Consider the following 12,756-nt stretch of genomic DNA (forward strand, 5'->3'; position numbering starts at 1 on the left):
GGTTGCTTCAACGGCCCTCCTGGCTTCTATCTTGCGTGAACACAATTAGAAGGAAATGCTAGCACGTTACCTTTGGATCTTCCTCAGGCTGCAGTAACGAGGGGAAAGGAACCACTAAAGGCTTGTTTGCAATGATACCCCACATGTCCTCAACTCATTCTCAACCTGGGGCCTTTTGAGGGCCCGTTGGCATTATCATCTGCCCTAGGAAAACAGCCCCTTGACCAACACCAGCTTCCTGTTTGTTTGTATTACACTGCATGTCCAAAATCAGATTAATGGGGACATTTCAGGACTTTGAGGAGGAAATGCCCCAGCTGCAGAATGCCCTCTTTTGGGAAATCTACTGGGCCCCTTCCTTTTCAGATGGGTGTCAGAGGCCCATTTATTCAAGGAGGCTTTTAAGATTTAGTGGGTTGCTCCTGGAGGCAACTAATGTTTGTGCTGCTGCTATGGCTTTAAACTGAAGTTTGTGTTGTATAATTTTATAGTGCTATGTTTTACGTTGCTTTAATGATGGATGTGTATATTGTACTTGGTTTCTATATTTTTAAGCCACTTTGAATATTATAAATTGGATATTATACATTGATCAATTGTTCCCAATTGCTAACTCAGGTGGTGACTGCTGATAGGACTGCAGTCAAAACAGATCCACTGAGAAACAAGAGGAAGGCGTCAGCATGCTTGGGAGAACCCCAAGGTTTGCAGAAGTACAAATGATATTTAGGAAAATAAACATTAAGGAGGCATTAATCCCTCCACTGGGCCCAATGATGACTAAGCATGTGCAATGGTCACAGATGCTGTGGGAACAGGAGAAGAAATTGAGTATTTTGGAAGAGGTTATGGCTGGCTCCTTGAAAAGAAGTACTCCATGCTAACATTATATTGCAGATTCCACTGGTAAATAATGTGCACACGTGAATGTTGACAGTCCTAGATGCAAATGAATTTTGGAAGTGCTTCAGCATTCAAAGACTTGTCAGCTTTCACTAGATTCCAGATATTCCACGCACATTCGAGGGGAGAGCCAGAAATGGAAGCAAGTTGAAAGAATCAAGTGTGACCAAGATGATCTGGGGGTGTCAACTTGCTTCTCTCTCCTACAGGAATACAGACCTGTTGTTCTCCAGTAGCCAAGGGAAGTGGAGATGACTGAAACAGATCAAGTTTCTTATTCGTGTAGACAGAAATTGTTGTTCCAGGGCAACACTGCTGTGTTAATGACTCCAAAAACCTCAGGTAGCCTTAATATGGCATAACTCAAAGGTGGTGAAGCAATGGGGTGGTCGGGGAGGGGGGAGCTGTTGCAGTACCTTTCCTTTCTCAGCAGCTCTCCATCCATCACAGCCATGCTAACGGGCCTCTTCCGCTCCAGCGTCCCAGAGTCATAGTCATACCCTGTATGCAGGTGATTTGAATTCACAGCAGGCTGGCCCACGAATGCTCCTGACACATTGAAATCCACCTCTGGAATTGAGAAAGATTATTTTTAATCTGTTGTATTACTATCTTTCCCTTCTTTCAAGCACTTCAGAGGCATAACTTGCCCCTACCCCCCAGACCACATTTCATAGTAGGTAAATATTCATTCCCCTTCATGGATCACTGCCTTGTTGTGGCGAAGGGGCTTGCGTAACTCAGTGAAGCCATAAGCTATGTCACGCAGGGCCATCCAAGAGGGACAGGTCATGGCGGAGAATTCTGACAAAATGTGGTCCACTGGAGAAGGAAATGGCAACCCACTCCAGTATTCTTGCCAAGAAAACCCCATGGAACGTATCACAAGGCTAAAAGATATGACGCCGGAAGATGAGCCCCTCAGGTCGGAAGGGGTCCAATATACTACTAGGGAAGAACAGAGGGTATTTCCAAGTAGCGCTAGAAAGACTGAAGCGGCTGGGCCAAAGCCGAAAGGACACTCAGCTGTGGATGTGTCTGGTGGAGAAAAGAAAATCCGATGCTGTAAGGAACAATATTGTTTAGGAACCTGGAACGTAAGATCAATGAATCAAGGTAAGCTAGAGGTGGTCAACCATGAGATGGCAAGATTGCACATCGACATCTTGGGAATCAGCGAATTAAAATGGACAGGCATAGGTGAATTTAATTCAGGTGACCATTATATCTACTACTGTGGACAAGAATCCCTTAGAAGAAATGGAGTAGCACTCATAGTCAACAAAAGGGTGGGAAAAGCAGCACTGGGGTACAATCTCAAAAACATTAGAATGATCTCAGTACGAATGCAAGGCAAACCATTCAACATCACAGTAATTCAAGTCTATGCCCCAACCACTGATGCCGAAGAAGCTGAGGTTGATCGGTTCTATGAAGACCTTCAACACCTTCTAGAACTAACACCAAAAAAAGATGTCCTTTTCATCATAGGGGATTGGAATGCTAAAGTAGGAAGTCAAGAAATCACCGGGATAACAGGCAAGCATGGCCTTGGTGTACAAAATGAAGCAGGACAAAGGTTAATAGAGTTTTGCCAAGAGAACACACTGATCATAGCAAACACTCTTTTCCAACAGCACAAGAGGTGACTCTACACATGGACATCACCAGATGGTCAATATCGAAATCAGATTGATTAAGTACTTTGCAGCCAAAGATGGAGAAGCTCTATACAGTCAGTAAAAACAAGACCTGGAGCTGACTGTGGCTCAGATCATGAACTGCTTCTTGCAAAATTTCGGCTTAAATTGAAGAACGTAGGGAAAATGACTAAACCATTCAGGTATGACCTAAGCCATATCCCTTGTGAATATATAGTGGAGGTGAGGAATAGATTTAAGGGATTAGAACTGATAGACAGAGTGCCTGAGGAACTATGGACAGAGGTCCGTAACATTGTTCAGGAGGCAGCAACTAAATCCATCCCAAAGAAAAAGAAATGCAAGAAAGCCAAGTGGCTGCCTGTCTGATAAGGCTTTACAAGTAGCTGAGGAAAGAAGGGAAGCGAAAAGCAAGGGAGAAAGGGGAAGATATATCCAGCTGAATGCAGAGTTCCAGAGCCCAGCAAGGAGAGACAAGAAGGCCTTCCTAATGAACAATGCAAAGAAATCGAGGAAAACAATAGAATGGGAAAGACTAGAGATCTCTTCAAGAAAGTCGGAGATCTCAGGGGAATGTTTTCTGCAAAGATGGGCATGATAAAGGCCAAAGAAGGCAGGGACCTAACAGAAGCAGATGAGATTAAGAAGAGGTGGAAAGAATACACAGAAGAACTATACAGGAAAGATCTTAATGTCCCTGATAGGCATGATAGTGCGGTCACTGAACTGGAGCCGGACATCCTCGAGAGTGAAGTCAAGTGGGCCTTAGGAAGCATTAGTAACAACAAAGCTAGCGGAGATGACAGTATTCCAGCTGAGCTATTTAAGATCCTAAAAGATGATGCTGTTAAAGTGCTGCACTCAATATGCCAACACAACACTCAACAGTGGCCACAAGACTGGAAAAGGTCAGTTTACATTCCAATTCCAAGGAAGGGCAATGCCAAAGAGTGTTCAAACTACCGTACAATTGCGCTCATTTCACATGCCAGCAAGGTGATACTCAAAATCCTACAAGCTAGGTTTCAGCAGCATGTGAACCGAGAACTACCGGAAGTATAGGCTCGGTTTCGAAGAGGCAGAGGAACTAGAGATCAAATCGCCAACATTCGCGGGATCATGGAGAAAGCAAGAGAATTCCAGAAAAACGTCTATTTCTGCTTCATTGACTACTAAAGCCTTTGATTGTGTGGATCACAACAAACTGTGGCAAATTCTGAAAGAGATGGGAGTACCAGACCACCTTACCCGTCTCCTGAGAAACCGGTACGAGGGTCAAGAAGCAACAGTAAGAACCGGACATGGAACAACCGATTGGTTCAAAATTGGGAAAGGAGTACGACAAGGCTGTATATTGTCACCCTGCTTATTTAACTTATATGCAGAGTACAAGCTCCGGGTTGGATGAATCACAGGTCGGAATTAAGATTGCTGGGAGAAGTATCAACAACCTCAGATACGCAGACAATACCACCCTAATGGCAGAAAGCAAAGAGGATCTAAAGAGGCTTTTGTTGAGGGTGAAAGTGGAGACTGCAAAAGCTGGTTTGAAATTCAACATTAAAAAAACGAAGATCATGGCATCTGGCCCCATCACTTCCTGGCATATAGAAGGGGAAGAAATGGAAGCAGTGACAGATTGTATTTTCTTGGGCTCCAAGATCACCGCAGACGGTGACTGTAGCCATGAACTTAAAAGACGCTTGCTCCTTGGGAGGAAAGCTATGGCAAACCTAAACAGCATAGTAAGAAGCAGAGACATCACCTTGCCGACAAAGGTCCGTCTAATCAAAGCTATGGTTTTCCCAGTAGTAATGTATGGCTGTGAGAGCTGGACTATAAGGAAGGCTGAGCGCCGAAGAATTGATGCTTTCGAACTGTGGTGCTGGAGAAGACTCTTACGAGTCCCCTGGACTGCAAGGAGGTCAAATCAGTCCATCCTAAAGGAAATCAACCCTGAGTGCTCATTGGAAGGACAGATAATGAAGCTGAAGCTCCAATATTTTGGCCACCTAATGTGAAGAGAAAACTCCCTGGAAAAGACCCTGATGCTGGGAAAGATTGAAGGCAAAAGGAGAAGGGGACGGCAGAGGACGAGATGGCTAGATAGCATCACCGATGCAATGAATATGAACTTGAGCACACTCCGGGAGAGAGCAGAGGACAGAAAGGCCTGGCATGCTATGGTCCATGGGATCACGAAGAGTCGGACACAACTTAACGACTGAACAACAACAAATATTCATTACATAAATTTCTTAAGACAATATACACATTACAAATATTATCAAAGTATCTTACAGCTCATACTTATTAAGGTATATCATTCCTTATATCTTCCTTATAACATTAACATGTTCAGACAAAACATCCATATAAAATAGCTCATGACTTCACAAAACATTGGCAACTTAACAAACCTGTGGGTGTGGTAGGTAGGATGAGAGAATAACTGGCCCAAAGGGAGTTATTCAGTAAGCTTCATGGCCAAGTGAGGACGTTAAACCATCTCCAAGCTGAGTGTACCACACTGGCTTTTTCAAGCCATCAAAATATCAGAAAGCAAAGGACAGAGCATTCATCACATAGCACTAACCTGCCCAGCATTCTTAAGGTGTATCATAGCAGTGGAACATGGTGGGACTACATGTTAAAAGACAAATGGCATTTACCTTCAGGAAAGAACCAGGCAGCATGCTGGATTATGGGTTCAACAACCGCTACCACATGCACTGAAGTTGCTGCTGCCATTTCTGCAAGAGAGCTGGGGAGAGATGGAAGGAAACTGCGCTGATGCTTTGAGGGAGTTCTCAGCTAGCCAAGAAACTGCTGCCAATTGCCCCCTCCCCGAAAATCTGAATGTATAACCAGTTTGCTACTATAGCAAGTAGCCCACACACAAAATCAAATAAATGGGACAGAAGTACTAGCGCAGATTTCATCTGCAGTGATTTTACTGAGGACTTTTTTTGATTTGGAGCCAGGGCTGCCTGCAGATACCCAAGAGCCCACCCCACCAACTCCAGTGGCCCCAGCTGGAGTGTGCTCCCTCTTGCTGTTTGTGGAAGCTATATGAAAGGCAGCTGAAGAATGAGGGGCGGCTGCGGTCACCCTGCCTGAAAAACAACGAAGAGTCTTGCACCACCTTAAAAATTAACACAATGTATTTTGGCATAAGCTTCCGTGTACTATAATCCACTTCATCAGATGCCCATAGTCCATGAAAGCTTATGCCAAAATAAATGTGTTCACCTTTAAGATGCCACAAGACTCTTTGTTGTTTTTGCTGGAATAGACTAACATGACCACCCTCTGGAAATTGTTACCGATGACAAATTTCTAATGATCTTCTGATTAAAATATTAGCTGCTGCACCAAGAAGTTTAACACCCCCACCCCCCAAGCACTTACCCTTCATTCTTGGCCCATAACAAGTTTGGGCCCAGGACAATGGCGATGTTGCTGGGCGTCATCTTGTTAACATCACTATACTGGGCGAGCTTTGCAAGGAATTTGATTAAGTACCTGCAAGGGATGATCACGGTGTTAGGATCTGAACATGGTAAAAGACTCATTATGCAGCAGGAAATCCCAAGTCCAAAAGCAATCAGCTCATTCCCAGTCCTGCCTACTCCCAGGAAGAAGATAATGCCCCCAAATCCCCCAAAGCATCTTGACCTCCGATTCTTGTTTGGCAGCACACAGAAAACAGCAGAAAATTTGCTTCAGGGCTCACCCGTAACATTTCAGTGCCTGAGGCAAAAATAAAGACCTCCACTAATTAACTCGGGGCACCATCCAACAGGAACCACGCCCAAGCTCTTGCAGAGCTCCCCTCTGCTTCAACAGGGTTTCTGCAAGAGAACTTCCTGGTAGATTGTGCTATGGCTCCATGACAGAGCACTTGCTTTGTGTGCAAAAGGTCCCTGGTTCAGTGCCCAGCATCCCCACGTAGGGCTGGGAAAGACCCTTCCTGAAACCCCCGGAAAGCCACTGGCAGTCACTGTGGACCAGGGGTTGGCAACTGTGGGAGGTCTGGGGGCCATTTCTGCCCTTCAGAACTCCTACCCCTATGGGCAAGAAAGCTAAAATGGTCTGTTTGTAAAAAAAAACACCTTTAAAATCTGAGGCACGCTGGGGGGCATGGGGGCTGAATGGGGGCAGCGGGGACTGCATGTGGTCAGTGCTGAGGAAGGCGATGAATCTGACTTGGAACATGGCAGCTTCCTCCGCTTCTATGTCGCAGTGTGTCAGATCTGTCTGCCTCCCACTCTGCTGCTCTCAAAAACCACTGCCTGACACAGCCACTTCGCCACCCCACTCACGGTAGGAGTGTTCCTTTAAAAAACACACACATTCCCCAATAGCTTGGACACCTATTGTCTTATAAAACTTCAAAGTGGTATACAATGCAAAACATAGTACACACACAGTCCCCAGCAAAACAGCTCAGTGTTGAAACAAATAACCACAGGATTCTTCTAGCTTTCATACCACACAGCGTTCCAGTTTAAAAGCAAAAAGTGTACTCTGGAAAGAGATGAACCTCAGGGAAGGGAGATTAGACTGCTCTTAAGACTTCCAGCTCTCTTTCGCACAGGAAGTCTAGACATGCCGCAGACATTTGCCACCACCTACCTGAAGTTGGCCAGGTTATGCTTTGGCAGTTTCTGACAAATCCTCCACAGGTCCTGCAGTTTCTTGTCCTGATCCTGTATACTGGAGAATAGAAGAGGTTCTCTTGATCCAATGCTATGCAAATGCTCAAGGTTTCATTCAGCTGCCTCAGTTCATTCCCCTTTTGGGCTTGCAAGGGACCTCTTTACAGATCTTGCAGAATGAGACCAGCATCAGAGCTGCTATTTTCTGAAGGCCACACATCTGTTTCATCACAACCAAACATGATACCCCCAAATATTATCTTTGCTGAGCATTACAAGCTTTACTTGATAATGCAGAAAAGCAGGTACAAACTTGAAATATTTAATATTAATTAAGCACGTAAAAATACTAAGTGCTGTATAGAAAAATATGCAAAGGCAGTCTCTACCTGGAGACACAGAATCTAAGAGGCACAAAATAAAAGGGAATGGTGGATAGCATTCAGAGGTAGTCAAAGTAGGATTGAGGGAAGAAGAGCATCTTAGGACAGCTTTTAAAAACAGCCAGAGAAGTGTGTGTGAGTATCAAGAGCAAGGGCACGCTTCACAAGGCGTTAGAGCTCTCGGTGTCCACACCAGACGGCCCATTACATGCTTTCCCTACTTTGCAACTTGCGTCCATTCTTCATACAGGGCGTAGGTCATTAATGGTTCCGGCAGCTCTCTTAGGTAAGACTTCAGGGCACCTGAAGCAACGACAAGGCAGAACAGTGTGTTTGCACTCAATTCAAATCAGCCTTAACTTCCACCCCACAACTGCACTCACTGCTTTGGACATGGTGCACCTGGGACTGTTGCAGCAAAATCAGGACAACATTTACAGTTGCACCAAAGAAGTGTTGCTTTTACTGTGAACAGCAACAGACCAAATCCATTCTAAAATGTCCAGTGGTGGCAGTGGTATTCCCAGAAGATCTGAAGAAATGGACCCCCCCTTCTTTCAACAAATTGGCATTTAAGAGAATAGCACCCTCCTGCTCATGTTCCACAGCAATTGATATACAGAGGCATTCAGCTTCCGATGCTGGAGATAATACACAGCCATCATGATTAGTAGCTGTTGATAGCCTTACCCTCCATGAATTTGACTGGGTTCGCACAACACACTAACCCACAATGGGTTGTTTTCTGGAACAACCCATGATGAGTTAGCGTGTCATCTGTGTGCTGTTTTTCCCACCTACGGTGCCTTGTTTCCCTCAACCCACCCAACCCATGGTCTGCAGTAGGGGTTGTTTCACCTATGGTGGGTTAGCGTGTCATCTGGCATGCCAGCGTGGGCTTCGGTGATCACCTACAGAGCTGCTTGGTAGGAAAAGCCAGCGCTCTGCTCCTCTGGAGCGATCTCTGGGCAAACTTGTTTTCCTGCCACATTCTGATGTGTCTCCGACTCCAATCACCTCCCTGCCGCACGCAGTTCCCAGTTTCACATCTAGATAAACCATCACTTTTCCATGAAAATGCAAAGTCATGCACTTATCCAGTAGTGCTTCTGGTGGCTCCACATAAGGGGAACCTGTATATTAAATTTCATTCCATTCCTGCAAACCTTCAAGGAGTTAGCGCCCCCCCGCCCTTTTGGTGCAGTGTAAGCACCCCCGCTCCAGTCAGGCCACACCTTCCCAACTCAGCAGATGCAACTCTCCTCCCCACAACCCGTGAGACCGAACCCCACCCTGCACTTTTCACCACCACCACCTCAAAAGCTAGCCCAACCCAAAACTGATGCCAAAAAGCGCCTTGGTAGATTCAAAGCAGTATTAAGAAAGCCAAATAAGCCACTTTGTGCACCAGTAAAAAGCGTCTTTTTATTTTGTGTTGTTGATTTGTTGCTGGGGGTGGCAGCAAAGGCTTGGAGACCGGGGTGGTAGCTAAGGAATAGGGACTGGGGAGGAGCAAGAAGGGAAGGGAAGCAAACAGTTTGTTTCACATGTAGATATATCGTCACTTTTCCATGAAAAAGAAAAATCCAGTAATGCGTGTGGGGGCTCCCCATAAAAGGAACCCACATATTATTTTTTGTTCCATTTCTGCAAGCTTTCTAGGGGTCCCCACCCTTTTCCTGTTGTTGCACACGGGCAGAAAAAGGGGACCCAGTGAAGGCTTGAAAATCTGGCTAGGAAATTGTAGCAGCAGCGTGAGAGATGGCCGGATATGGTTTCCACTGCAAAGGAAGCTGGGATACCTGCCCGGCCAGGCAGGAGGACTACAGGGGGAGGAGGTGCAAGGAAGGGGGGAAATAAACTACACTGTGTAGCTTGTTAATCAGATCTTCTGACGGGAGCACAGTAGGCTGTTTGCCAAATGACTGACTCTGCGTAGCTTGTCACCCACCATGGATTAGTGTGATGTGTGAAGATGCCCTTTGTCTAAACTCCCATTAAAGCCATCCAAGTTGGTGGCCATCACTCCATCTTGTGATAGCACATTCTGTAGTTTAACCATCCACCATGTAAGTGTTCTTTTTATCTGTCTTTAATCTCTCACCATCCTGCTTCATTGGATGACCCCATTAGGCTCTACCATTATGGGATGGGGAGAAAACCATCTCCCTGTTCGATTTCTCCACACCGTGCAAAATTACAAACACCTCCAGCATGTCTCACGTTGCTCACTTTTTTCCTAACCTAAAAAGCCCCAAACAAACATTGCAACCCTCATAGGGGAGATACTTCAGCCCCCTAATCATTTTGGTTGCTTTTTTCTGCACCTTTACCAGGTGCAGTGACCAGAACTGTACACAGTATTCCAAGTGTGATATGTAATGTTTTTTGTTTCAAGTTGTAGGATGCTTTGTTGTCAAATTTATTATTCTTGTTGTTACCCACCTTGAGCTCTCAAGAGCAAAGGTGAGGTATCAATCTTTCAAAGTAAATATATTTAAACACGGTTAAGGGAGGTTGAAAGGGCGTCTGTGTGTGCGCGTGCATGCGTGTGCGTGCAATGGTGCAGCGGTATCCAGGCCATACACTAGATGGCGCTCCAAGCAGTCTCTAAGTTCCCATTTAGTAGTTCATGCATGAAGCTTTCACTGCCAGTAACCAGGCCCTAAAGAGGACGGTCAGGCCATGTTTTGAAAAAGTGAAGAAAGCACAAGAATTAAGGGAAAGGGGGGATGCTGTACGGAGGAGATAAGCAGGCTGGGCTTGTGGGAAAACGTGGCACGCATCTAAACAACTCTTGAGCAGCACATGTTGAACACGGAGGGGGACTTGGCAAAGGACACGCGCTGGCTGGCCTTCCTGCTTTGGCAGGCCCCCCCGCGCCCAATTCTTAGCCGAGTCAGACCAACGTCCTACTTGCAGCTGACATCTTCCAAAGCAGGAAACAAGGCTCCACACGCTCTGGCTGCCTTGGATAACCAGGCAAAATGCATGGTCTCCGCTAGCCCACCCCCACTCAGGAGAGCAGCAGCAGCAGCAGCGTCTTGCACCTGAACTCATCACATTCCACTCAGGCAGCACTCAGAGGCCTCCAAAGCCCGGTGCGAGGTCAAGGATGAGCCGGGAACTCGGCAGAGGCGTGGCAGCGCCTCCTGCGCTTGCATGGGGTGCTGGATACGCTCAGAAGCAGCAACACGCCTCGATTCAGAGGTCAGTGCAAAGCCGAGGAGGAGGAGGGCACGCTTGAGAGAGGAAAGGGGGGCTCATGCCTGCCATTGCAGTGAGCGCTCACTCGATGCAAAGAGAGGGTAGCCACCGGAAATCTAACAAGCGTGTTTGTGGCTCCCTGATGTTGAACGACACACGCGTACCACGCCATGCAAGGATTATGTGGTAAGGCTCGGAAAGAAATACTGTTTTATTTTCACTCAAATAAGGAGTGAATGAAACAGAACAGTTGATGCTAATTAAATACTAAATTATGGACCTGCAGCTACACACAATGCTGAATAATCTAAACCATTGGCTCAAGAACCACTGTTATAGTATTCTTAGAAATGTTGGCATTATCCTCCTTTAATTAGATTCAGTACCCAAAAACATCCATATTAATGCTTTATTTAGATTGCAAATAATACTCTCAGGGCAGCATCACAGTCAAGAAGACAAATGAAAAATAATAAAAATATATGTTGCAAGATTAGTGAGCTAAAATAAATGCAGCTGACATTTAAAAATGCAAGCCCATTCATTTATTTGCATCTAAAGCCTTTCAGTTATATGTTTAATATTGCTACAAAACCTGTATTCATTTTGAAATGGGAAATACTTCACTGCTGCTCACTTTGAAAGTGCTTCCATTTTTGTTCCCTAAAACACAGCCCCAGCCAGAGGCATAATAAGAGAGAATCTTTTGCTGAGAGCAGCACCATGACCGGAGATCACGGTCAAACCAGCATTGCGTTCAACCCCTGCCTGGCTAGGCATGAACAGCTGTGTGTGCCCCACTCCATTACTTATGTATATGGTGAAGCAGCCCCCACCATCCCACATGCTGTTCTGACTTGGGGAGGCCCAGAAGGACAAGGCAGGCTTATCTCTCTGGGGACCAGCTGGGCCAACCTACCTGCCACAGCATGCGGATCTGAGTAAAACTCATCCAGATGCGATGAGGAGCAGTCCAGTGCCGCTTTCAATTTCTTAAGCTTGGAGGCTCCAGCAGCAATGCGGAATAAGCCCTGTGTTGGGACAGTAAATGCATCCTCTTCACTTTCCACATCATCATTAGTGCTCTCAGCACTTGCTGAGGTTGTACTGACACACAGCTCTGTCTCAAGATGCCAACCTCTTGGAAGAGCCCAGAGAAAGATAAAGTGAACCAATTCTGCCCTCCCCATTTGTTGTTCTTGTGACAGTTCTCACCAACCCCAATCCCATCAAGACCTCTCCATATTTCAGTCAGGCGACTTTTCATGTGCTGCTGACCTTTGCCTGCTGTAAGCTACACTGAACCCAAGCAGTTTCTTGAAGAGCATTAAATACTCCTCCTGTTCCGGGAGGAGCATTCCTGCTCTTCTGGAACATCTTAACTGGAGCTCAAAAACCTGAGAAGTCGCAGTGGATCAATTCTGCTCATGCTCAGGGAACATAAGAACATAAGAAGAGCCATACTGGATCAGACCAAGGGTCCCTCCAATCCAGCATTCTGTTCACACAGTGGCCAGCCAGCTGTCGACCAGGAAACCACAAGCAGGACACGAGTGCAACAGCGCCCTCCCGCCCACGTTCCCCAGCAACTGGTGCACACAGGCATATTATCTCTGATACTGGAGGTAGCACAGAGCCATCAGGACTGGCAGCCATTGATCGCTTTCTCCTCCAGGAATTTATCTAACTCCCTTTTAAGCCATCCAAATCGGTGGCCATCACTACATCCTGTGGTACCGAATTCCATAGTTCAACTCTGCAGCGTGAAGAAGTCCTTCCTTTTATCTGTCTGAATCTCCCACCAGTCAGCGTCATGGGATGAGCCCACTGGGTTCTATTATTTTGAGAGAGGGAGAAAAATGCCTCCCTATCCACATTCTCCACACCATGCATAATTTTGTACATCTCTGCCATGTCTCTTTTTGTACACCTCTATCATGT

At 46.0% G+C, this 12,756-nt stretch overlaps 1 protein-coding gene across 12 annotated transcripts in view; it reads right to left on the minus strand.

Moving 5' to 3' along the window:
* Positions 1–12,756, minus strand: part of ARHGAP17 (Rho GTPase activating protein 17) — an 85,407-nt gene that overhangs the window by 15,026 nt on the left and 57,625 nt on the right. For all 12 annotated transcript variants that reach the window (XM_084819068.1, XM_084819061.1, XM_084819064.1 and 9 more), the window contains 6 exons: positions 11,735–11,846; positions 7,830–7,911; positions 7,203–7,283; positions 5,976–6,089; positions 5,237–5,328; positions 1,320–1,473 (listed from right to left, as the gene is read on the minus strand). In XM_084819068.1, the coding sequence (XP_084675194.1) occupies positions 1,320–1,473; positions 5,237–5,328; positions 5,976–6,089; positions 7,203–7,283; positions 7,830–7,911; positions 11,735–11,846 (635 nt within the window). The remainder of the gene's footprint in view (positions 1–1,319; positions 1,474–5,236; positions 5,329–5,975; positions 6,090–7,202; positions 7,284–7,829; positions 7,912–11,734; positions 11,847–12,756) is intronic.

Source organism: Heloderma suspectum, chromosome 12, assembly GCF_057233095.1.
Source record: "Heloderma suspectum isolate Gila_16-S chromosome 12, 16-S_ref, whole genome shotgun sequence".
NCBI lineage: Eukaryota > Metazoa > Chordata > Lepidosauria > Squamata > Helodermatidae > Heloderma > Heloderma suspectum.